This window comes from Neopsephotus bourkii, unplaced genomic scaffold (assembly GCF_033783945.1).
Source record: "Neopsephotus bourkii isolate Nb327-2 ecotype Australia unplaced genomic scaffold, CSIRO-AGI_Nbou_v1 NB_549, whole genome shotgun sequence".
In the NCBI taxonomy this organism is placed as follows: Eukaryota; Metazoa; Chordata; class Aves; order Psittaciformes; family Psittacidae; genus Neopsephotus; species Neopsephotus bourkii.
Genome location: NW_026901050.1, coordinates 2388643 through 2415000, shown reverse-complemented (window position 1 = coordinate 2415000; position 26358 = coordinate 2388643). Strand labels below are relative to the sequence as shown.

The following is a 26358-nucleotide window of genomic DNA, read 5'->3' as shown; positions in this document are numbered from 1 at the left end:
GTATTTTACTGAGCCCTGGTGCTTAGCATCTCTAGCATACGTAACACGCAAGCCAAAGCTCTACAGGTACAGGAACTTTACAATGTTTATACAAAACCAGTTATTTTATTCATTTAAGCTATGAAGGGCTTAAGTGAGATTCTTTTTTTTTTTTTTTAATTTGTGGCAGCCAGTTTGCTTCACCTCTGATAAATCATTTGCTGCTCGTAATTAAGAATCTCTCATATTAAATAAAGAGATTGATCCTTTTCAGGGGGGAAAGGGGACAGGGGGATCAGGACAGGAAGAAGTGTGCCTGCTCCATGCAGTGCTTGATTTAAGGGCAGAAGCTTTGGCCTGAAAATACAGCTGGGGCTCGGCTTGCCTGGTGCTTTCCTTGGCTGGTGAGTAAAAGTCTAAGGCTAAGAGCTGCTCTACCTAGGAGCTTTTCCCTTATGGCTGCTCTTGTCCCCATCCTGATGGCAAACTACGGGAAAACCTTCGTGTTGCTTCCCACCCAGGAAGGGGAAATCTGATCTCTCCAGCTTCCCTTTTGATCTAGCTTTCCTATTCCTTCAAGTCTATGCCTAAAGCAAGCACGCTGCAAGGCTGTTTTAGCTTTCTGAGGACTTCACTGCCATTATCTTTCCATGGGTGAGATATAAGCTTGTGGCTCCTCCCTTCTCATTTGCTGGGAGGTGTCTGTCTTTCACAGATCTGGATTTTAAAGATTTTTTTTTAACTGCGGAGAGGTAATGGGTGCTATTAATTTTTCTGACTGTTTCTGTGCTTAACAAAATCTAGAGGAAAGTCAGGGAAAAGTTTCTTTTCAGTTTCCTTAAGACTCCACTCACCCTTGGCATTATCAGAGCATTAAGCATTCTTCACTACAAAACTGAGAGCCAGAGAAGCCAGCTGAACTGCAAGAGACAAGTTAAAAGAAATTTTGCTCAGAATATTTAAATGTCTAATTCAAATTTACATGAAAACATTTAGTTAGGCCATAAAAATGTGAAAGGATGTCTGAGAATGGATTTGAGCTGTGTATGTTTTGGAATGATGTCGCTTGTTGGAACATCTTGTCAGCTGAACTGAATTTACAATGAAGTCCAAATATCTGAGCCTGTGATTCCTCAGTGTGTGGTAGATCTCCCGATCCAAAACAAATTCTGGAAAGAAAAAACATATGACAAGAAGCTATGGATTTAAATTGCTCCTTCTGGAAAATTATAATCTTAAGAAAATCCAACAATGTGATATACAGATGTATAAGTAATTATGGAAGTGACACTTTAGCCCTATGGCCTTTTTACTGGAGGTCTTTCCCCAAGGGAAATGTTAAATCTCTGTAGGCAATGTAATAATAAACATTTGCTGTTCACTTGTAAACTGATAGTAGTAAAAAAAGATTTTTAAAATTGCCAGGCTCTTTCTATTAAAGACTTCACTAACTAAACTGCAGATATAGCTGCCATACAAAAATTGATTGCATGTTTAAGAATAAATAAATATGGGCTATTAAGGGTCGTGGTTAGAATTAGGGTTGTATTTACTTTCAAGGGAAACATTGGTATTGCAGTGAAATCAGTACTTCTCTCTACTTAAACGGAAGATAAGGGGCTATATATTACTGGTCACCCTCTGTGAAACCCACTGACCCATTTTATATGCCGGTACTATAAAAAGTAATGTACCAGACTAAGACTGACTTATTTAATAATTAGCAGTTGGGTTTTTTTGTTTAGATTATTTTTTATTGTTAAGTTCATTTTTGTCACACATTGTCTCATGGTTACAATGCCAATTGAATCGCCTGTGTGAAAGAGGAAGGATCTGGAGTAGAGGAAGGCAGAATAAAGCTTCACCCACTGATTTTTGCATCTGTTACTTTTTTCCCTTCATTTTACATATGAATGCAGTTGCATTTTATGTAAGATTTCAAAGGCATGCATGTTATGTTTCTGATTAGGGCTTGTGCCTATCTATCATTGCTAGGCAATTGAAGGAAATACTGTAAAAAAGATACATTTGAACAAGGAAAAGGAAAGGTGGAGGAGGCTGAGAGCAGAGAAACCAAGCTTGAGAGAAGCCCTTCATTCAGATTACTCAACTCCCTCTCTACTCAAAAGTAATGATACTTACGTTTTCAGTCAGTTTTAGGATTATATTTTAGGTTTTTTTCTTTCTATGAGCTGGTGGTACATCTCAGGTGCTCATATGCAATCAACGTGCCCACCAGGTTTGATACAGTCTCAGACCTCAATCTGAGAAGTTTTTCAGTAGCACTGGCTTTTGGCTGCTTATCATGGCTCCAGCTAGAAGGAGGGGTCCAGTGTGACAGATGAGACTGTGGGAGGAGGGCCACAGCTCTCCAGGTCATTTTGTTTCTGTACTTGTTTGCTCGTTGAATCTTAGAGGTTGTTTTAGCAAGTTTCCTTCTCCTATTTATATATTCAGATGTCAAGACTAGAAATACGTATTTAATGTTTAAGTGCTGCAGTAGGGAGGAGGAAAGGCAGAGGGAAAAAACGTTAGGAATCCTTTTCCCCCCAGATAGCACCAAAATACTGTGGTGAAATACAATCAGTATTACTGCTAGCTGTTTGGTCATTGCACTTTCACAAAGAAGAGGTGTAAGTAACAACCAGACAGATGGTGTAACTACATAATAGGTTGGATAAGACATTTAAGGAAATGGCATAATCTGCTTCAGTATTCTTCAAAGGAATTTTTTCCTGCTAGTGAAGTTTACCTTTCTTCTGAAAAGCCCTATGAGGTTGTGGGGTTTTCAGTTTGTTTGTTTTGCTAAATCTCATCTATTATGATGGCAGATACAGATTTATTTAAAATTCACATCTGGCTTCCCCTTTCAATGTTTTAGTAATGAAAGCCAGTAAAATAGATAAATCAGAAATATCTGAAGATAAAGGACAGCTTCAGGTTTCAAACTTTCTCTGATTTAGGGAAATGCTCAAAGGCAAAGCCTGAATCTTAAGGCTGATTAGTGTAAATAAAATACTAAAGCAACCATCTTTTGCGGGACATTTATTATCACTTAAGGCCACATCTCAAGGAGAGGCATTCATATTCTATTATCTCTACTGGTCTCCTGGAACAGGCTGAAAATGAGCTTTTGCTTCTTGAATTAAAGGAACACAGTTCTGTGAGAAAAATCCAATTCACAGCAGTTTTTAAAATGTCTCAAAAGCATGTGCCTCACAGAAGTCAATGTTTGAAATTACTTGAAAATACCATTTAAACCGAAAGGATTTTCACTAACAAATGTGTTTATCAGTATCAAAACCTACTAAGTCTAAATTAGTAGAGTATTACTTTTCGTAAAACATCAGAAAAGTATTCAGTAGCCTTTCTTTTAACAGGCTTCAGCTCTTCAATGTAGCATTTAGGACTGTTCCGTTTTGCATAGGAGATAACCAGGACAATTTCTGTATTTTACAAAAGAGAAACCTGCAGTCAGAATAAATTTTGTTGCAGTCAGGAAATTCAAGAACTTGAAGGCTAAAAGGGACCACTGTTGTCATCTAGGCTTCTTTGCATGTCTGAACCCACAGGTATTACACCCAGAAAGAAGTCAGCTTTATGTAATCTCAGCCAGAAAATGAATTTTGAATGAAATGCTCTGTTCTTACTCTGTGTGTTCTTTCCTGCTGTACTTTTCCAGATAGTACAAACAGCATTTTCCCAGATAAATTAAAGCAATGTCCATCATTACTTATTTGTCACATTTGTTTGTGCTGAAGTGACATTTGCTTATTTTGCTTCTCAATGCCATATGCATGAGCTTACTGATTCAGAACTCCCTGAATTTTCAATCCTGTTGAACACTGTGAGAAACCTCAGTTGAAGGGTTTAATGCATTTTCCAATCAATGTGCAGGGGAAATTTGGCCTTATCAATTTAAATGCTGGAGATCCTTTCATTGCATTATGGAAGAATCTTCTCTAAGCAGAGATTATTCTTAAGAACTTCATAACATTTAAAGGTTAATATGTTAGGTAAAGAACAATATCTTAAGACAAACATTTTTATTACAGGACATGAAGGGATAGTTCTGATTAAATTACATGATTATTTGAATGGGAAAGAAGACAAAGTGCATCATTTCTTGCCCTCAACTTTAATGCCTTTAATCAAATAATGACCTTCTGGAAATAGTTAATTTTAAGCATTTGGAAAGATCAATACCACTTTGCCACCAAAAAATGGCCCAGATGATGAAATTTGATGTATTTAAAGTACCATTTCACCCTTTTAACCTAGTAAATAATTTAAAATGCTTTCAGTACTCCTTTGCTACCATTATGTATCTCATTCAAAGTATTATGACTTTTCCAAAAGCAACCTTTCTGTGCAATGAGCAGCTTACAAGTTTAAGACTAAGACTATACACGTATACGGTAGGGGTGATGTCAGCCTTTTTTCTTCTTTTCTATACATAGATTCTATTTTGAAAAGAAATGGAAATATCTATGATGAATGCAAGCATTTGGAACAATAATGACATTTGTAAAGCAAGTTGGATGGCTTTTGAAGGGGAAAAACATCAATATTTAAAGTTTAGCCAATATTTAAAGTTTAGTCCACGAGTTCTTTTCCTTTGTTTTGTCTATAAGCTTTTGTGCTAAAGGTGAAGGATTTGGGTTGCTCAGACAATTAAGAGCCCATTTTACCAAGTGTAATTTCATATGTAGTCTATAAACTGGAGTGCCTTCAGCATTGTAAATAAAAAAAAATTGCCCTCTATTAGCATGTTTGTGGGCAGATTAAAAACAGTCTCATTAGCATAAGTAACACTTACAGATTCTTTTAAAAGTAGAAAATTATTTGCTGAATGATAAATTGCTAGCTTTATAGTTAGTTGCTGAAAATGCGCTCATTCAAAATGCCTACTTTAGTTTAGTCTACAATACTCGATTTTTTTTGAGTTAGAAGTACTGTTTAATGGATTATGTACTTAGTCTTTGTTCGCAGTAGATGCTGAAATGCATTCACACTTTCTGCTAAAATGTTTGTATCAAATATCGCCCTATTTAGACTGCTTTCTTTTAATACCATATATTTTTATTATACTATATGCCCCAGAGAATGATACAAAATAATCTTAGATATACTATACCAAAGAAAAACTGTTCATGCCTTAGCAGTTATACTCTAAAATGTTTTGCCTTTTTAGGCAAATTACAGCTCTTCTAAAAAATGAGGAGTCTTTGTTAGTTATTCTGTAAGAAATATTAATGAGTTAGCAAATTTTTATCACTATAACAAATTCACCAAATTAAAAGAATTTAGTTGCTCTACCTTGAAGCCATTTCTTCACAGATTAGATGTGTTTGTTGCTGATTTGGAAAGCTTTGCCCAGAGAATATTTTTCATTATTGTAATGCTGCTCTCTTTGATCTACTTAGGGTATTTACACCTTAAGTGCAGATTTCAAATCTCCTTTTTTTTTTTTTTTTTTAATTTTAATAAGAAAGATACCAGAATGCAGGAATAATTTGTTAGAAACTGTATGTGAAAGAGCAGAAGATTTTATTTAAACACAGCACAGGTCAGGCTGAATAAAATAGCATTTGGGTGCACAGATAAAAATCATAGATGCTTTCTTTAAAATAAGCATGCTCATGGGCCTTGCAGAGTCTAATGTTTGGCAGTTATCCTCTTTGCGCTTTTCCAGCAATAGCTTGGCAGTTCGGCTTTCACAGGTTTTTTTCTCCTACTGTCTTATGTTTCTTTACTAAATCCCTATCAGAAAACCAGACAGAAGACTCTTATTTATTTTAAATATCTTAGGTTTAGCATCTTTTTTTTTTTCACCATTTTCTTGCTTACTGTAGCAAGACCTTTGCAGATGGTACTTGGTTACTTGAAAGTGCATAACAGTATTTTCTTTGTAGCAGATGGATTTAAGACTTTTAGTTCCCAATAAATGTAGGTTTACAATACATAACTTTACAGGATTTGTGTTGTATATAACAGGTTTGAACATATTATCTCAGAATTCATCTGCATGGCATTTTCAGCTTATCCAGGGCCCATGCCAGTATTTTAAGTAATAAGGGAGAGCATAGTGATTGATAGCAGCTAAAGGCGTGATTTTGAATAGAAACAAAGGGTTTAGAACAGACGGTGTCAAATTAAACTTTGTCAGTTTGAAAAGTAGTAACATCCTGAAAGTTCTCCAAACATATTTACATGTGGCTAATGTTTATATTTTGCTTTGTACTCTCTTTATATTCAGTGTAATGTTGCCTGGCAAATTTACTCTGTTTTAAAATCAAGGTTGTTCCCAATGTCATTGCAGAGTTTTGGGGGGTTTGCCTTACTGCACAGATATATCAGCTTAATTATTTTAAGGCTTTTTTTTTTAGTGGTGCACTATATATGCTGTATAAACAGGTTGTGATTTAATATGAGTTACAAAGATTTCCTTATTATTTTATGGTGGTCCTTTCCACTTCCTCTAAGACTGTAAAAAAACAAACTAAAAACCCAAGCCCTCCTTCAAAATAAATTATTTGAATTAGACAAATTGCTTTAGACTTAAATGAGTATCGAAAGAGAAAAATCAGCCCCTGTTACATTCACTTGTAAATTGAGCTGCATTAACTACAGCAGTTTAGACTTCTTTAGTTCAAATGGAAACAAAACAAAACTTAAAAATTTTACAGAACTTAAAATTCGCTATCAGAAAAATCTGTGGGATTACATTTCTTAAAATTTATAAAAGCATTTCATGCATTCTCATTTAGCTGAATTCTACAAGTGATCTTTATGTCAGAATTCTGAACCTGAAACTAAATGAAATACTTATGGGGGTTTTTGGTTAATTTGAGCCAAAACAAAACATATCGGCACAAAGTTTTTTGTCTCTTAACAAAGTAAAGCCCTACAGCCTGTTACTGCCCATTCGCTATCTGTTCTGAGAATGTTTGTGAGATCAAGTTTCATAAGCATTTTCAGAAATACCATGAAGACAAAAGAACTGTTTATATCTTTGTCATTTTAGAAGAATTCAGTTAGTTGTTTCCATGTGGCCCGTCGTCTGTTTCATAAGAGTATGTCTACGTCTTTAAAAATGTGATGAACCCTCTGGAAGAGACATTTTGGTAGAATATCAGTCTATTCTGTGTACCATGTCACAGGCATCCGATTTCACTATCTCAGAATCACTGCTTCTGCGAAAGGCTAGCAGAGACATGCTTCAGGTTACAATTCATCAAATCATTTTTATACAGGGAATTAGAAGTATTATTTCAGGGCAAAAGTTGATAGAGAAATACTGGAAATAGAATGTTAGCTATCAGTAATTAATAAAAATAAGGTCTGATCTAGTAAATGTACCAACAGAAAAGGCAGGAGAGAAGGAATTTCTTAGTTAACAAAATTATTGTGAAATATGTTTAATCAACACAAAATGTGATTGCTTAGGAATTGTTTTTATTACTGGCCATTTACAAACAGTTTCAACCATCTTTTTTTTTCCCCAAAAATATCTGTGGTTTACATGAACACCAGGCAAAATATGTGCAGCTTATAAATGCACAGCACAATTTCTTTCCCAGTGTGTGTGAATAGGTGCCATGGAAGGGGACGTGTTGTCTTGTCTTTTTTTTTTACTTTCACCAAACTGTCACGCTAGTCAGCTCTGCTCCCTCTTTCACTATCATTAGAAAGAAGGCCAACAGTTTCAATGTGAAACTGTTTTGGGTGTCTTTGGGGGGGGAGGGTGAGTTTTTTGTTCTTGTTTTGTTTGGGGGTTTTGTTTGCTTTTAGTTAAAAATTTAAGACCTGCATTTCAATTAAAATATCTAGATTTGTTTCCCTACATCATCTTCTCTCTTCTGGCCCCAACAAACTACCCTTGTTTTCTGATTGCATCAATTTTAACTCACTGCAAAAAACTAATACTGCTGCTGAGCGTAACACAGCACGTATACCCATGGAGGGAAGGTGGGCAGAGAACTGTGAGCAACAAGCTGATTTTGTTAGGATCACGGGGAGTTTGTGCATTAGCTTGTTAGCAGGGTGCCTTACAGTGGGGAGAGAGAATCCACAGACCCTCACTCCTGTTTTAAAAACATGCCACTCGGTTCCAGCTGGGACAGGCTGTATGTTAGGTGCTCTATTTGAAGGCATTTGGCCACATTTCCCGGTCAGCTTGCTAAACCCTGGGGCAGTACCCAGTATCCACTCTTACTGTGTGGTCAAGGAATGGGGTGCAGAGGAGCCCTTCTGCTGCCTCTACTCTCCTCCCTCCCTCGCACACCTATTGAGCACCTGCTAGATTTTAGTCCCATTTAAATTTTTGCTTTTTCTGCTCTGCTACCGCCATCTCTCTAACATTTGTCATTTTGATTATTTCTGTTTCTCGGGGGCATTTTCTCGTATGTCATTTGTTCAGTTTTCCACTTACATCCAAGAGAATATACTTCAAATTCTTATACACACCTCACTAAATATTTTTGTATACAATATGATTGCATTAGACTGTTTACTTTCACCTCTTTCTATTGTGGCAATATTTTTACACTGCATTTATTAACTGTTAGCTAAATATATGAAGGTCTTCAAGAAAACACCCATCTATATTGTATCTATGTCTCTATTGTATAAACTAGTCTGGATAAACCATCTTGCAACTACCAGTATATATAAAAAGGATCTAAAAGCTTCTGTACATTTATATTATTTGTTGATTCAATAAAATATCATATTTCCTACAGCATTAAGAAATAAAATTGCATGGACCTAGTTTTGAAAACAGATCCTTTCTTGAAGCTAAAAGAAAGGCGTATGCATGTTTTATATATGTAATATTTTGTTTCTAAATTTTATTATACCAAAAAATTGCTGCTGATGCACACTGTGGCAGCTGGAGTGTCTGCACTCTTCTCCTAAAGCTACCAGTGCACAGCTGAGAAAAAAATCCTCAATTAAATTTTAAGAAGACGTAAGAAAACAGTTGTTTAAATTTTCAAGATGAACTTGTATGTCTCTTTTAGAAGCAAATCAGCAGCCACTGCAATTCTTATGCAAGATTCTGTAGCTGACTTTGTAGTATGTATCCCAAAACCACATCTGAATTAGAGGGCAGCTTGCTGTATGGAAATGGTATAAAGGGTATATCAGAAGCTTGAGCATCTCTTGCTCCCCCCACCCCACCCCCCAACCGTATGGTTTATATACATAAACTTGAGAGAGTATTTTTTTTCTGGGTCTGTAAGAAAAATCCTGAAGTAGATAATCATCTGTCACTTGCGATAAGTTCACCTGCAGAGGCACCTACCTCTACTTGTAGCAGATATAGGAAGATATTACTTGTCTAGTGAAAGGATTCCTGTCTTTTCAGAGGATGTTAGGGAGCAACTCTACTGTTATGATTTGAATTAGGCAGCCCTACAGTCAAGGCAGGTATTTGAAGTACTTCCTTGTCTTCAGTAGTACCAGGATTTTAAAAATTGCTCAGCAGCCAGTCAGTCAGCTCCCAAAACACAGGTCAGTGCTCTTGGGCAGCTGTATCCTTGCATAAAAGAAAATAGCACAGGGAATGTACTGACAACAGTGAAACCTCTGTCCTGCAGTGGGAAGCATGTAAGGGATTCTGCCTCCAGCAACCATTTGTTTCAAAGCAAGCAAACAGCAACACTGTGGTGCTGGACCAAAGGGAAGGTGCTTTCTGAAACACCTGCAGTTGGCGGGGATCTGTGAGATAGCGCAGCAGCCTCTCGGTGTATCAGTGTTTGCTTTAAGCCCAGCCTGTGCAGTGAAAGCCCCTTCCTACTGGGGAGAGTGTGAAAGAATGCAGCACCTCTAAAGTACGTGTTTCACCCTCATTTTGCCCCTCCTGAAGCGAGGAAAAAAACTAATGTTTTGCTGGTGTTATCTTCAAGGGGTGGCTTTGTGAGCTGTTACGTTGGAAAGAAGATCCCTCACCAGAGAACAGGACCCTCTGGGAGAATCTCTCCATGATCCGAAGGTTCCTCAGTCTTCCTCAGCCTGAACGTGATGCCATTTATGAACAAGAAAGCAATGCAGTTCATCACCATGGTGACAGGCCTTCCCACATTATCCATGTGCCAGCAGAACAGATTCAGGTTAGTTTACCTTGGCCAATCCCACAGAGCGTTAAGTAAATAAAGCTTTAAACGAAGCAAAGGAAATTAGTGTTTCTTTCCTCCCAGCCAGGCTAAATGCAGGTCTCCCGGTATGAGATAAGAGCACGCTGCCGTCCGCTACCAGAGTTCAAAGGAGAGAGTGTGACCACCCATGGTTTTTGTTTGGGTTAGGTGGACGTGGTGATGCAGAGGCAGCTGTGTGCGAGGCAGGGTGAGCCTCCATGCTGGCTGTCCCTGGCAGGACAGGCGGCAGAACCAACAGGCAGGGGTGTTTGGCACTGTTTGTCAAACTCCTTACCAGCAAAGCAGGAGGACCTTGTTGTCCTGCTGCTCAAAAGCTCAACTTGAACCCAGTAGGAATGAAGGGAAGAGGATTCTTCATTCCACTTTATCCCCAGTTGAGGCTGGGGTGAGTCAATGTTTGTTTGTTTTTCCTTCAGAGCCCCTCTCCCACCATCCTTGGGAAAGGAGAGCATAGAGGAGCTTTCTTACCAGGCCTGCTGACCGCTGGACCTTGGCTGGGTGCTGCTCCGCAGGTGAGCTGGCACAAGGGCACTGTGTCAGGGAGAGAGAAGAGGGATGTAGGTCTCATGCCACTGGGTATGGAAACAGCTATGCTCTGTTCTGGGGCATTGCTGGTGGTGTCCCATCCTCCAGAGGGGAGCACGCTCTTTGCTCACACGGGCACTGCAAACTGGAAGCCTCACCAGCTGTTCTGCCAAGTACCATGGCCAAGGTTCGCCGTGTGGACTGCTGTCTCTCTGAGCTGGGGACTTTTTAATCCCTTCTCACAAAAGACCTGAGGTCAGCTCTTTAACTGCTCCCTCTTAAAAGGCAGATATTATACCATGATTTCCCAACCTCAGCTGAGAGCCAGTGTATCATTTGTGTCACCTATACAGAAAAATATTTACAAAGCTAGGAAGGATAGAGTTATCTCGCAGCCAGAAACAACATGAGTATATATTAAAGATAAAGCAAACTGAATAAGACAATCCCTAAGGATATCAAGTACTAAAATAATTGTGAAAGCCTGGAAACTTGCTGTTTGATTTAGCCAAAGGAGAAAGATCTATATTGAGTAATAAGGCAGCACTTGTTTGAAAATGTACATTGTTTTTAATAAAATCTCTTCTTAAAAGGATAAAAGGAGAAGCTCATGCAGAGTAAAAACATTCAACCACTCTGCCATTTACTTAGATTTTCTTGCCTTGTTGATGAAAGTTGTGTGTTTGATCTCGCAAATATTATTCACCCAAGCAGTGGTATTGTAATCTCTTAATATGACTTGTAAGAATGAGGATTGGGAGATTGGACCTGAGTTTTGTCTCTGCTCTTCTATGTGGCAGTTGTTGTAAATGCATAAATATGTAGCTAAGACACAAGTTTTCAAACTGTATATGCAAAGCCTTCAGGCTTATAAGAATATAATGTGCTGGGAGTAGTCTTGAATCTCTTTGGGATTGAAGCCTTGAATGGGACTGCTCACAGACCATAAGACATGAAAGGATGTGAATAGGGATGAGGCAAGAGCCCTAATTCCACTGGCATTTGTGTCAGATCTTGCAATAAGGTCATTAAAAGCAGTGGCTTCTAAACCGGTTGTTGAAACCTATGTGAAGTCTCTATAACCACAAGTGCACTGCAAAGTGAGCAGAATTATAATTCTTCCAATACTTATAATACTGTTTGTACAGTATTTTGTGCTTCTTAGGATCTCCAAATGAGCTGCAACTGCAAGCTTGGAAACCCCTACCATCACACAAAAAAATTGTTGAGCGGAGACTCACAAAGGGAAATTAAATGTAGTGATAGCAACTGCTTGTTTTGCTGCTGTTGTTTTTTAATAATAACTGGTGGTTTGTACCATATGACAAGAGATTTGCTGATCCAAAATATCTTGCTAACCAGTGCTTCCTGTTCTGTGAAGTAAAGAATTGTCAACAAAACCAGTAGCTGATAAATTTACTTTTGATTTCAAACATGATCTTGTAGTGTGCTGTATTCTGGTGGTAGATGAGAAAAGCATTTCTTTCCCTAGGGCTCAATGCTTCACGTTTTAAGAATGTTTCTGAATACATGCTTGCAAAACTTCATTTTAAGCTCTTGTTAATTATTTACATCATGATTTGCTTTATCTTATTCTTCTGATGTGGATACTGGCTCATTTTTATTGCCTGAGTTTTTGGAATGCAGCATGTCCCCTTCTAATAACAATAGTGCAACTTATTTAGAACTTTGCATCTTAGACCTTTATAAATATTAACTAAATAATCCCCAGCACAAACACAGAAGCAGGTAAATGTGTTTGTTCCCTGTATATACAGTGGGATACTTGAACACAGGCAAGACAGACCCTCTTTGAAACCACAGCCTAGAGAGGTCAGAGCCTGAAGGGGAAACACAAATATCCCACCTCCAGATTCCTTTGTCCTTGCTGAGGCTGGGTTTGACAGTGTGACATTAGGCACTTCCAGCTAACACATTCTGTCGTAATATTTGCAAGTTTGACAAGACTTCAGTTCACACCAAGGTCAGATCACCAGTGAGATATTTCTGCTCTTAGCTAAAATGCTCTCCTTCTCCCCGATCCCCCAGTCCCTTAGTCTAGCTGTTGATAGAGATTTGCAGCCCTTGTTTTTGGGCAGCAGCTGCTGCTGCTGGCAGAGCTCCTGTTCGTTTGCCCTCATCTGGCACTTTTCTCACTTTGCCCTCGCTACAGTTCTGGCTAAGCTGGTCAAGCTAATCCTACACTATGTCACCTACTTAGCATTTTGCCTTCTCTGCACTTGACTCATGAAGCATGTTCATTAAAATCTGTCAGCTATCGCATCGATGTCACATCATAGGCGTTTTCAGTCAGACAAAGTCACTGTTCCACCTCTCTGTCCCACCACCCCTTTATCCCCACCCCTGCTGACGCACAGACAGACACTTGTGAGGTATGCAGAGTTACTAACTCATACTTTAATTCAGGTTCAGCAATAATGGGCCTTGTTTGTTTGTTTTGGTTTTTGTTCTATAAACTTACTAAGCCTTTGCTTATAGCTTTGCAATACCCCACACATACACCTCAGATTTTCTTGGTAGCATAACATGTAAGCAAGAGTACATGTACAAAAAAATTGCTGTGCTTTGTTTTGCAGCAGCAGCAGCAGCAACAGCAACAACAACAGCAGCAACAGCAGCAGCAGCCAGGTCCCAGACTACCCCCAAGGCAACCAACAGTAGCATCACCAGCTGAATCTGAAGATGAAAATCGTCAGAAACCCCGACCGCGAACAAAGATTTCTGTGGAAGCCCTAGGGATTCTACAGAGTTTCATACAAGATGTAGGCCTGTATCCAGATGAAGAAGCAATCCAGACTCTCTCCGCTCAGCTTGACCTGCCCAAGTACACCATTATCAAGTTCTTTCAGAACCAGCGATATTATCTCAAGCACCATGGGAAGCTGAAGGACAATTCTGGTTTGGAGGTGGATGTTGCAGAGTACAAGGAAGAAGAGTTGCTCAAGGATTTAGAAGACAGCATCCAAGACAAAAATGCAAACACGCTTTTTTCAGTTAAACTAGAAGAAGAGTTATCGGTAGAAGGGAACACAGAGATTAATGCTGAATTGAAAGACTGATCTAAAAGTATTATTTTCTTTCAACAGTGCCACTGGTATTTACTAATGAAATGAAAATTCCATCTTGCGTTCTGTCAAAAAACCTTTATTATTCATTGTTTGGCCAATGAATCTTCCAAAACTTGCACAAAAGTTGAAAAAAGGATAATGCAGACTGCACTAGATGTTTTACTCTGTTTTACAAACTGCTTCGCAGCAACAGATGAAGCGTTGAGGATTGTTTGATATTAATTTGTGTTCACTGGATACACTGTGAGTGTACCCAATAAGCATGATACCAGTGATTTTGATTCTGGAGCCTTCAGACAAGCATTACAACTTTTGTGATTTACTGTTTTTTGTTTCTGTTCTGTTCTTGTTTTTTAATTATTACTGTAGCACTCCACACTTGATCTTTGGAAACTCACATTTATTTAAAAAAATGAAATAAAAAGAGTTTGTTACTCTTGTACTATTGTATGTTACAAAAGAACTATAGACTGTGGAATGCAGTTTAAAGATAACATATGCCAACAAATGCCTTGTATTATATGGCACTGCCGTAATTCAGATTTGTTTTCTTTTGGAAATAAAGGTCACTGTATTTTTTTTTTTCCATTCTTATTGTTACATGGTTTTAAAGAAAATGAAAAAGAAAATGTGAAACACAATTTAGTCCTCATTATTTATTTGTAGATCCTGCAGCATCATGTTGTAATTAATTTTTTTGGAAGTTTCCGTTAAATGTAATATTGCTTCTCTTGTTATCATACTGTTTTTTTTTTCTATTTATAAATGTATTTTGATGGGCAGTAAAACAAAGTGTCTTAAAAGTTTTAAATAGAGAAAATGTGCTTTACACAGTTGCCTATAAAAAGTGCTCTATGTTATCCAAGCAATTCATACTATAAGCTTCACTCTTATTGTTGTATGCAATTTTTACTATCATGCAAATAAGCTTAGGTAAATAAAACTAATAGATCACCTTAGAAACTTATGCAATTAATGTGAAAATAATTGATGTTTGCAATGTGTCTTCCTTTGGTTTACAATCAATTTTAAAGCTACAGCTGTATAAATTTTCTGTATAAAGGTGTATTTCTTTTTTATGAGTTTATTGCTATGAAAACACCAGTTATTTTGTTACAGCTGGCTGTTTTTATAAGTGTATCACAATTTTCTTTATGCAGAAATGTTCTGACTAGGAGTGGTTATTGACTGTAACTACACAATTAAAATTGTTTGTATGGTATGATATGGCAGGGTTTGTCTGCGTATGTGTGTATCTGGGAGGAATAACTTGTTCTTAGTGCACATTGTACCTTCTTGGCACCACTTTGAAGATGACATTTCAATTGTTCTCCTTTAAAATCACAGGCAGATTTTCTGTAATGACCTCCTTAAAATTTGAATTTAGATAACGCACTTCAAAAGGAAACCCAGTTTGGTTATGAAAATCATAACCTGTCTTTTCTTGGTTTAAAAACTTGCCTGCCCAACAGAGATAGCAGGATATTATTGAGTCAAAAGGCTATCAGGCATAAACATATTTACAGTTCCTGGCAGTAATGCACTTATAATGGATACAGCTGATTTTATTTTACACTAGAATTATGCTAACACTATTCCTTGCACTAATGTATAAACATTAAAAAAAACATTAATAGTCGCAAAGTAAATAGGAAAGATGGGCTTTGCACATAGTGGTCCCCTTCTAAGAAAGATTATTTTTCATGATTGTTAATAAGGTTGTTGATAAAGCTATAACAGTTGGTGAGCTCTGAATTTATGCAGGGCTCATGTCTAGGCTAAAGAAAAGTCTGCAGCTAGAAGTTTTTGAGCACACACTGTTGTTCTACTGTCCCTAGGAAGGAAATAGCTTGCACCCAGTGCGATTCAGGATTCAAATTCAGCTCAGTTCTTCTAAAATGACTTAAAGTTTGTAAAACTCCAGTTTCAAAGGCACAAACAATTCTTAGGTTGCAGCGAATTTCTCACTTAGTTTTATTAGCCTCTTTAGGAAGACGCATATTAGGCAGCAAAGCAGGTTTTCATTCCATGCATTTAAAACTGCCGCAGGTTGCTCAGGTGCTCTGTCTCAGTGCCCTTGGGGTTCATTGAGCAGTTCCCAGCTGCGGCACCTCTTGGCTGCTTCCAGGATGCTGTTGGGGCTGCACTATTATTTGGGCTTGGAAACCAGTCCAGTTAAAAGAGATGAGACTTAATACTGCTCTAGGATGGAAACAAGCCTTAGGAGGGACAGGGATGTGTAATTTGGCATTCCATTCCAAGGAAAAGACAATCAATGCCCTTTCTTATGGGGGACTTGCAGTACTGATAAAGCTATCGATAGCCCAAATCAATGCTGGTTGCAAAAGGGCAAAACTTAAGCCTAGTCCAGGGAAGCCACTGTGATCATCCTTGGATTTCTTCACTTATTTCAAATGGGATCATTGTTTCGTACAAGCAGGCAGCCATGCAGAGGCAGGACAGATTCCTGTTCACAGCCGTGAGACAGGAGGAAATGTAGCCCAGGCAGTGCAAGCTGATTTGACATGCAGGATGATACCACTGGCACCCTTGGGCTGGCTGAAGTGCCAAGTGACCATTACAATAGGGCTGCTCAAGAGAAAAAAAAAAGAATACACTTGAATATGTGTGCCTATGAAGGGTAGGAGGGAAGGTGAAGTAAGACTTTCATGGAATATACTCCTCTTCATGCTAAAAGCTAATACACGCAGCACTCCTAATACCAGAAACAGGGCAACATGTCCAACACGCTACAAAAACATAAGAAGAAATGTTTATAAAATTGTCTTTCCTATTTTGAAAGCAATTTCTTTTTCTTTTATTCTTTTAAGTTTTATGGGTGCTGAAGTGGAGGCCATGTGCGGTTGCAGATGGTTATTATAGCTGTTTCTTTTCCATTATCTTGTTCTTTCTCCTAGCGTAGCTGAAGTTGTCTTCCAAGTAGTTCAGCCTCTGTAGTCACAGACTGATTGCCTGCGCAGAGGTTTGAATCACTGCCTTTTTGTGTCCCAGTGAGTGGGCTGCGAGTCCATTCTTCTAACTTGACCTAAGTGACCAAAACCATTTTTGTTAAATCCTTAGTAGCATTTTCAAAGCTGATACATGTATGAAGGATCCCAATTTTATGCAGATGTGATTTATGCTATTCAGAGTTAAGCCACTGCAAGCACGTGCACTTTGACTCATGGACCGGTCAGACTACCTACAAAATTAGCTTATGTCCTTTTCTGTTCCTTTTTCCATTTCTGCAAATATTAAGAAATCAAACTGGACTTCTGTAATAAAGAACACAGATTTAGACAACAGAACACTATTAGTTGGGAAGTTGTTAGTAAAACTCAGTGAGCAGGACTTCACTGCAAATGTATGAAATTATTATTTTGTATATACTTAAGAAAGTATGGAGAAAGAGTATTGCTTACTAGAAATAGAATTTAAGCTAAAAAAGAGGTCCAAGAACCTAAAAAAGAGGAAACTGGGTGGGGATGGCAGAACTTTCTGTTATAAAACTGAAGTTTTTACCATGTTTTATGGTGTTTGCTATTAAAAGTGGAGTATTTTTACTCCCTGCTGATTCCCATTAATCTATATTTAACTGACAAGATATATGCGTATATACTAGAGTGCCCAGTGTGAGCTTTTCAAGCCTGAAAGAAAACCAAAGAGGCCCCATATTCTAAGCCCATGGCTTGGGGACAGTTTCAAACCCCAGTCATACATACAAAGGTTGCTTATTGTTATAAAGACTCCCTACCCTGCAATGTAGGATTTTGGACTGGTGCCTTGTATAGATACTTTCAATTGGTCAGATGATGCAGAAGAAAAGCCCACATTTTAAGGTAAATCATTCCACTTAATTTTTTCTTTAAGTTGGGAAGCTGCAGCAAATGGAGAAAGAAGGCAAGGCTCCCCCAAACCGGTGGGGGTTTTTCAGTGATTTACTAAGTCAGTACTTTGGTTGTGTGCTGGGAAAGCATCAAACGTTGCTGAGTTCACTTGCCAAAGCAAATGCCCCATATGTTAAGAGCAGTATAAATTAGATACTACAGAAGATCTACTTGAATATCAAGTATTAGGAATTCTGCTTAACTTATTGTACTTGTGCTTTGATGTTGGGCACATTGCAGAGACCAAAGGTATTTTGATTTTTACATAATGATTTATATTGTTCTTTGAATAAGAGTCCCATGGCAAAGGAAGGATATAAATACACTCCCAGGCCTTTTTTTGCACACAGATGTAATTTTAGTTTGGCCTCCTCACAGTGCCTTGTGTCCACACAGTTCTTTTAGTACAACAAATGAGCTAATAATTCAAACTGCAATAAGTGATCCTCCTTGGAGCAAGAGTAGCGCTACTTGGCAGGGAGTTTGTTTGCTTTCAGGTTCATACGGGAGCCTTCCCTCCTGCTCTGCTGCTGGCATTCTTCCCACTATCCCACTTCTGCATTGTTTTGCATTGGCCTGGCCTTTGCTGCCTTCCTGCTCTGGGTCATCGTGCCCAAATTTCATCTCTCCCAGTTACATGCTAGCACTCATGTATACATGCCACAGTTTAGAGTGAAGCAGCAAGTCATGTATGTATCTGATGTCACCTACCCTTTATCATCTACACTCTGAGCCCTGAGGACTTGCCAGAATAGGCCACTTTCATGGGAAAGAAAGTGACAACTGGAGCAAACCCACTGGCAGATAAGTAGTCTCTGAGATGATGGAGTAGAGGGAGTAAGGGGACATGCATCCCAGAGGGAAGCAGGAGAAGGAAAGAGGAAGGTGCCAAACAAAGATGGGAGCACTGATAAAGCCACAATAGCTACCCTTGCATGGATGAACAGGCTCTTTTTGCAAGCTGTGCTAAAGCAATACCCAGAAATACTTCAAGATACTGCCAAGACTCCATGGAAAATATTTCTGTCCTGAAATGGTACAATGGTCTCCAATCATGGGATTTGCCTTGGCAGGCAATATTTAGGATAACACAAAAGCCTCCTCAGCTGTCCTCAGCTGGCAAAAGAGGTCCCCTAACTGTCCTCTGGTACTGTCCCTGTGTGTAGGACATGCAGGATTCTTTTCGTCAGCTGCAGACTAACAGCAAGCGTGGCAGATGCTGTTAAGACTCTCTTTCCAGATTACTTGCTTACCCACATAATGTGCTAAAGCAACATCCAGGCTGTAAAACAGGATCACATCCAACCACAAGCGGTATGTTTTCAGACTTGAGCTTACTTTTCTGAACTGTCTCCTACAGCTCCACTCCTCCTCAGATCAGATGTGCAGGGGAGTTAAAAAAAAAAATAAAATGTATTGTATGGCCCAGATGTTTATCACAGTTCAAGAGAATAGAAAAAAACATGACCTCTGTGGGTGCACAGATTTATGTAAGTTCACACACAATTCTGAAGTTTTGGAGCAAGTAAGTTGCCCCAAGAAGCTTCAGAGAGAGAATTCATACTGCTATAGTTATCTTAAAGAATCAGTTGCAATGGTCTGAAATTGTTGGAACCAGAGAAATTCATGCAAAGTCCTACAAACTTAGCAGGACACCTTCTCCAAGAACAGAATTTAAAGAAGAGAGCACTGAAGTTCTTATTCTCATTACAAAATAAACAGTCTTTGCAGGACCAGCCTCAAAGATGTTGCTCTTCCACATTCCTATTACAGCAGGAGACCGTCCTGATCACTAGCAGCACTACCCACAGCTGTGTGTCCCTTCTTGCCCCATCTTGAGGGGGCTCACCTGCATGTAGTGTGCCTTAAAATGGCTTAACTCTTCTTTAGTCTCCCATCATCAACCGAAACAGCAGCCTTTCATCTGCAGTCAACGTTTTTAACCAGGAAAAGCAATTTAGAAAACACCTTAGAGCAAACCACGGCAGGGAAAGGTAAACGACGATGTCCTTTCACAAGTGCAGGAAACGTAATTCTTTATCATTATTAGCATGGCAGCTTGGACTGTGAAATAAGTACAGGTGTTGCTGTTGGCTTGCCTTAGCAGGCAAAATGCTATATCCCCAGCCTAATAACGATTTAATATCAGCTGAGAGGCTGAAGGAGATAGAAAAGGAGGAAAGGTGAGAAGAAACATCTAGATAAAAACTTACTGGGGGCAGTCATGCCTACAGATGACTAGAGAATTGCGAGACTAGTTTAAACTGAAGGGGATCTGAATTAGCCACCAGGGAAAACTAAGTGAGGAGCACTTTGTGGTTCACATACTGGATATCCTTCAAAAGTGTGGAAAGAGTGAATGGAGTTGTTTCAGAGGAAAGATGAACTAGAGAAGTCTTAGAAAAAGGTAATGGCAACTTGCTGCTCTAGCAAATACCTGCAAAATCATGTGGTGCATGGAAGGTGAACACCCAAACAAAATTCACATTTTTTGTAACACAACTAGTGGTGATGTTAAAATTATCACCTATCAGGATTAAAAAACAGCAAAAGGGAGCAGTTGTAACTGCTGCACTCACTGCTATACATGCCCCTTCATATTAAAGCACAAATGGCTTAAAAAAAGTTAAAGAATTTGTGAAAGATAAGGGTTGATCTGACCTTTTAAAGAGGCCATGGACTGCTTTCCCCTCCATAGTGCTGGACAACATCTGAAGATTACACTGAGCTGTTGTATTTCTGTGACCCACTGATGGTATCCATGTGGGCAGTGTCTGGCATCCAGCCAGGGACAGGGTTGCTTTGAGTCCTCCATAGTCACAAGGGAGATCAATTTGAATGGGCTGAAATGCACACAGTGTTCTTAGTAAAGTATGCTAAATACAGTTAGTGTGCTTTATTTCCTATCTATCTTGTTCATAACCAGATTTTAAAATAACCAATCTGAATCATTTCATTGAGGAGTAAGTCACCTCATATTTACAGAACATTCCCTCTCACACACTCAGCATAAAAATTTATACCCAAATCATTTTGGCCATTGCCATGGTACCAGTGCAGCCATTGTTCACAACTATGCTCTTAACTGCAGCAAGAGTAAAACAAGGCTCCTTTGACCCCATTCACCTACAAAACTGGGATGCTCTTTATTATGTGGTAACACCTTTCTTTCAAACTCCTCTGGATACATCCCACTTCCATTCAGGTTTAACTGACCTGTTCCTTTCTCTTCTTCAAAAGCCCACTGGAGATGTTCACACCAGGGAAAGGTAAGGGTTTCAGGGATAATTGGAAAAAAAAAAAAAAAAAGATGCGTATATTTACATCATCCACTCATGAAACATCACTCCCAATCTTCTTAGGATGCATTATAGGATGTCTGGAAGAAGAATGACAGGAATGTACTGGTTTGATCCCAGATCCCAGGTCTCCTCCAGTTGTCACTGGGCTTTCTGCAGCACACTCTGGGGAGCAATGAGCAGACTGATGGTCACTGCAGCTCGGTGTACCTCCCCAGGGCACCACATAGCTCATGAGCCTGACACCACTTGCAAGCACACTGTTGGACAAAAAAAGCACCGTGGGAAAGCAGATCAAAGCAATGCGATTGCATTTCACGTTTGATACAGCTCATTCCTGAAACCAGGGTGAATAGCCTAATCCAGTGTATCATTCCTGTGCAGGCAGACCCTCGGGCTGTCATCGTGTCCCGTGGAGCACTGCTCCAGCATGTGGCATCTGCCACTGTCTGCTCTAGGACTTGGCTTCAGATTGCCCTCCTCCTTTCCATCTCCTTTTGGGAGATGCTTTGCGCAAACTTTGAAGGCCAAAACTCAGGCTGTTTCAGGCCCTTCAGGGCATTTATTCACCTGCCACTTCCTGCACTGCTTGATCTTTGTTCCACACTCCTGACCTTTAAAGATGCAAAGGGGCAGATTTCCAGTGATTTAGCTTCAGTTTTGCTTGCTCTTTATTTTTGCAATTATAAGTCTATCTGCTTACCCATTGTCTCCCCTGTTTAATCAATACATCAGCTGTTGATCACAAACACTGCCAGACAGCTAATAGATGGGACATTTATTCTCACAAGGACTTTTAAGTCCAGACTTTCAACTCACTGGGTCCAGCATGGAGCAGCTGCAAGAGCTCTGAGTAGCAGCTGCCCCTTTTCTACCGCAGCTGCTGAGCCACTCTCCTCATGGTCTCTAGCTACTTTGCTAGGGCAAGGGGAAAAGCTACTTTCTTTTATAGACATCATAATAAAAACCTTAAGCTTCTGCTGCTGTAAGAAAGGATGTGAAATGCCACATCCAACTCCCACCCACTGCAGTCACAATGTAAACTGGGGCAGCTCTACCCTTCACAGCCAGCAAATGACTAAGAGGCTCAAGACCTGACAGAAAAGTTTTCTGACTGTCAGTTTTAACACCTCAGCTTGTTAAATAGGCACAGGGGCAGATGTTCCTACAACCTAAAGATATCTGGAGCAGTCTCAGACTCGGGATCCTACAGCCCCTGGCTTCCAACTTATTTGCTGCACAAGGATCTACAGCAGGCATTTTTAAACTTGCCTCCTGAACTTCACTTTGCTTCAGCAAACCCACTGCAATAATGGCAAGAGGCAAAACAAAAGAGGAAACATGCCACAAGTCACAAATACATATTCTAAGAGGAGGAACAAGCAATTTGATGCCAACCTTCACACTTTCGGGCACTGAACCTCTTCATCTCACTTCTCAGGGATAAGGCTGTGCCTCGGAAAAAAAAAGTGTGTGGGCAAAACACTCATCCACTTGAGCCCTCAGTTCTGCTGTGGTCCCACAGAGCTCAAGTGCAACTAAGCACAGTACGAAACAGCTTTTGTGTTGTTCTGACTTATGGTAGGAATTGGCCTTATATTCACCTCACACTGAGACTCAGGCTAAAATTGTGATTTAAGGCCATACTACCCCACACCTCTTTAGTTTTGCTGCAAGCACTGCTCATCGGTATCAAACCATCTGTACCACCATAGTTTAGGGCTGTGAAGTTACAGCTGCTAAGTGATACCGCTGCTAGTGAGAAATTGTATGCAACATGCAAGATGAGCAGATGTAACTGCAGATTTCTGTCTGGACATGTGCTTGGTCTTCTATCCAATTCTTCAACACTGGCAGGTAGGATGGAGGGCATTTCTGACATCAAGGAAATTCCCTGTTTTTGCTGATTGGGCTCTGTTCAGAGCCCAGCTCATGATTCATTAAGGAAAAGCAAGGCACAAAGTGAATTCATAGCTGCATCTCCAGTCCTTTCACAATACCCGAACGTGAGTTGTAGGGCTGCCAATAGGGTCAGAAATCATTTAGGGGAATTTATGCTGACTTCTCTCAAATGTTCACATCCAAATGTGCAACCAACAGTTATATAAAGGTATGTTGTTGCCCCACGGAGGGATCCCTTCCAGCAGGTATCTGAAAGGGTCCTTCAGCACAGCATAGTGATTCAAGCCACTGGGGCTGTGCAACTGTGTTAATGGCCCAGCACTGATACTGTGCTAGTAGAACAACAACAGAGACAAGCGAAGAAGAGACAAGTGAGGAAGAACACTGTGGAGAAAACATGTGAATGGAAAGGGTTGCCTTGATACTGAAAAAATGGAAGAAACAATAAAGGAGGGAAAAAGGAAATTAAAGGCAGATGACTGAAATATATGCTAATGGCAGCAAAATGTCCCACCCCTCATCTATACTCATTTTATTCTGGTATTTCCTCCCTGTCTCACAAAGATTTGCTTGTTTTTCACTTAGCTGGTAGGAACCAAATAGAAGCTACTTCCTCCCCAGTGAAGGGAGTGTTTTAAACTTTGATAGACTTAGATTCTTCTAAGTTCTTTTTCATTAATATTCTTTCTTTTGGGCTCATAGGCATAATGTTTATCTCATCCATACATGGGAAGAGGGGGAGGAATCGGTAAGCTTGACTTGTGCTAACTGTTGGCAACAGTTGTTTAATTTTTTGCAACATGCACCCAAGTATCATGAGACTGAGCAAAACATAAATAAATATGCTCTTTGGAAACCCCATACATCTTTATGGCTTACAATACCTTCAAATTATGGGAAAACACATGTTTGTTTGTTTGTTTTTGTGAAAGAGGTTTTGGTGGAAATGCTACCTCCCATTGCTGTAAACAAGGTCAGGAGGCCAAAATTAGTCCGTTCTATTTCACACAAAATAGTCAACAACTTAAGATGTTTTTGCAATAATCAGAAAATTATTGACCGGTGTCAACACCCCCTTTCTGATAAACTGTTGAAATGTTAATATTCTTGGCAAAATTGTTTTTGCTCTAATTACTGTATCCATCTGCTCTATAAGATTGATTATACTGTGAGAATGTTTGTTCTCTTGTCTCCTGCAATGATGGGCCTCTCCTTGGCGCAGAAATAGTCCTGCCTCATCTTTACACAGAGACGAATGTGCAACAGAAATCAAACCAACACTAAGCCCCAGTGAAGCTGAATAAAAATTCCTTGAAGGAGTTAATGCAGTAGATACTAACTGGCTCTTTGATGGACCATCCATTGGAAAACAATTGCCTTGGCCTGGATGAAAACAGCTGGCCTTTGTCCATCACAGGATATCGATGACCAAGAAGGCCATAACTTCTGGCATGCCAGCAGTGTTACTGATTCATTCAGCTGAGGACAAGTTTAGCTAGTTGGCAACGCCAGGCCCCCTCTGCTCCTTGGCAATGAGCAGCAGAGTTGTCCAAGGAGCAGAGCATTTCCTGTCCTATCTTCTATCATCACCTGCAAAGGCTAATGTTACCTGGATTGGATTGGTTCTTTTTGGAGCCAACATATAATATATGTGTATCTGTGGCATGTGCCAATAAAGACTTGGTAAAAACTGATGTCTGGTATTAATCATTATTAAAGCTCATTAAAATACAGCACAACAAAACCTGCATACATTTTCTTATGAAAAAAAAACAATCAATGGAAAAATAATTGTTTTATTAGAAAAATGTTTTTTTCCCCTGGCAAGTCTGGAAGAAATTCAAAATTGCATCTCATTTTGAACTGGCATTTCAAAATACATGCACAAAAAAAGTCATGCTAACTAACAAAAACCAAATACGTTTCTTTGAGTATCATGCACAGAAGCTGAACTTTTCATTGAAAAATGATGCTTTTCTCACACACACAAAATCAAATTCAGCAAAGGCATTTATTTCAGAAATACAATTTTCTGCAAAAAAGAAAAAAGGCAGCTATTCTTTTCCAGATACTGAACTGTACACAGTCCTGTCTAAAGCATTCAAAAGCCACTGAGAATCAGGCTGAGATTGCTTTCGTTTTTTTCATTTTGAAAAAGATTTAGGGTCTTTGTAAAGATCTTCCAAGTTCTTGACTCTGTAAGGTGCACTCAATACATACGCTTATCCTTGCAGAAAGAAGCTTAAAGGCTAGAAACTTCCAAAAAGGAAGAAGGACTTTCTAGATGTTGAAAGAATGGCTTTTTCACAGTTTTAAATTCATAACATATGAGTGCATACAACTTTTCCTGAACTGCAGTGCAGCCTAAAGAGCATCTGCTGGATACTCATTTGCACCTTCATGTCAACTTTCCATTTGTGCCAGCAGGGAGTATTAGGTTTTACTAAGTTAACACAGGTCGTTTCCAGTGCCTCAGCTGATGTATCACAGGAACACCTTCAGAATAGTTTAAGAAAGAAGAGGGGAAGAATAACAAAAATATAGTAACTGAATTTATTGAAGACGGAGTGGGAGAATAAGGGTTTTAAGAGAACAGGATTTTGTATCCCTGCCTGCTCAGTGTGCTATTGCATTACTTAGTGATTATATTTTAACACCTGAGAAAAGTTTCAATTGGGAAAGGGTGGCTGCAGTACAGGCTCAACATTGCACCTCTCTCTTGTCTTCTTCTGGTCTTACTTTCTCTTGCAGCAGTTCCCAAACTTAGTAATAGCCAGTACAATGCCATCTCAGTGTTACCATTGCCTAGGGCAGGAAAAATGCAGGAGGACTTTCTACAGGAGAAATGTAGTAGAGGTTTCTGCAGACTTCTTGTTTCAAATGGAGTTTCTCAGGCCTGGGCATCAAGCACCCAAGACATCCATTCTGCCCTCCCTCCCACAAGGTCTTTGTGTCTTGTGACCACCATTCAAAGGACTTTCCACCTGGAAAAGACAGGGTTTGGTTATTGCCAAAGCCAGGGAGTGAGAATATCCCTTTCAAAATGAGCAGAGGTGTGTGGGAGCCTTAAGCCTGGGCTAACTTCTACTGAACTCAGTAGGGATTTCCAATCAGATTTTGAGCTGACAACTGCTTTTAAATTATTTTTCAAAATCTTTTTCAAGCTGTTTTTCATCATACAGTTGTTTACTCATACAAGCCCAAAAAGGCTAGATAGGATTCTAGCAAACATCATGGGAAATATATCACAGAAAGAAAGTGTCAGCATAAAGATCTCCAAATCTCAGAAAGGAATAGGATTGAAAGTTACGATCTTTACCTAGGACAAATACAAATACTTCAGAAAAAGACTCTGGCAACAGTGAAGACCCCATGCTCCACACAGAGCCACTGGGAAATCCAGAAGTCCAAGGAGAAATTATGATTTTTATAAACATTAACTGCTACGGCTACTCTTTATGCAGGCACCTGAGCACTCTCTCATTGTCCCCTGCAAAAATACATAGATTGCAGCGAC

At 39.3% G+C, this 26358-nt stretch overlaps 1 protein-coding gene across 10 annotated transcripts in view; it reads left to right on the top strand.

The window, feature by feature from the left end:
- The window catches only part of SATB1 (SATB homeobox 1), a 92463-nt gene extending 77483 nt beyond the window's left edge, over positions 1–14980 (top strand). For 6 of the 10 annotated variants that reach the window (XM_061351059.1, XM_061351065.1, XM_061351060.1 and 3 more), the window contains 3 exons: positions 9891–10094; positions 10556–10651; positions 13262–14980. In XM_061351059.1, coding sequence (XP_061207043.1) covers positions 9891–10094; positions 10556–10651; positions 13262–13744 — 783 coding nt within the window. In that variant the 3' untranslated portion in view covers positions 13745–14980. The remainder of the gene's footprint in view (positions 1–9890; positions 10095–10555; positions 10652–13261) is intronic. The other 4 variants (XM_061351066.1, XM_061351068.1, XM_061351067.1 and 1 more) reach the window with 4 other exon arrangements.
- The last annotated feature ends 11378 nt before the right edge of the window (positions 14981–26358 follow it).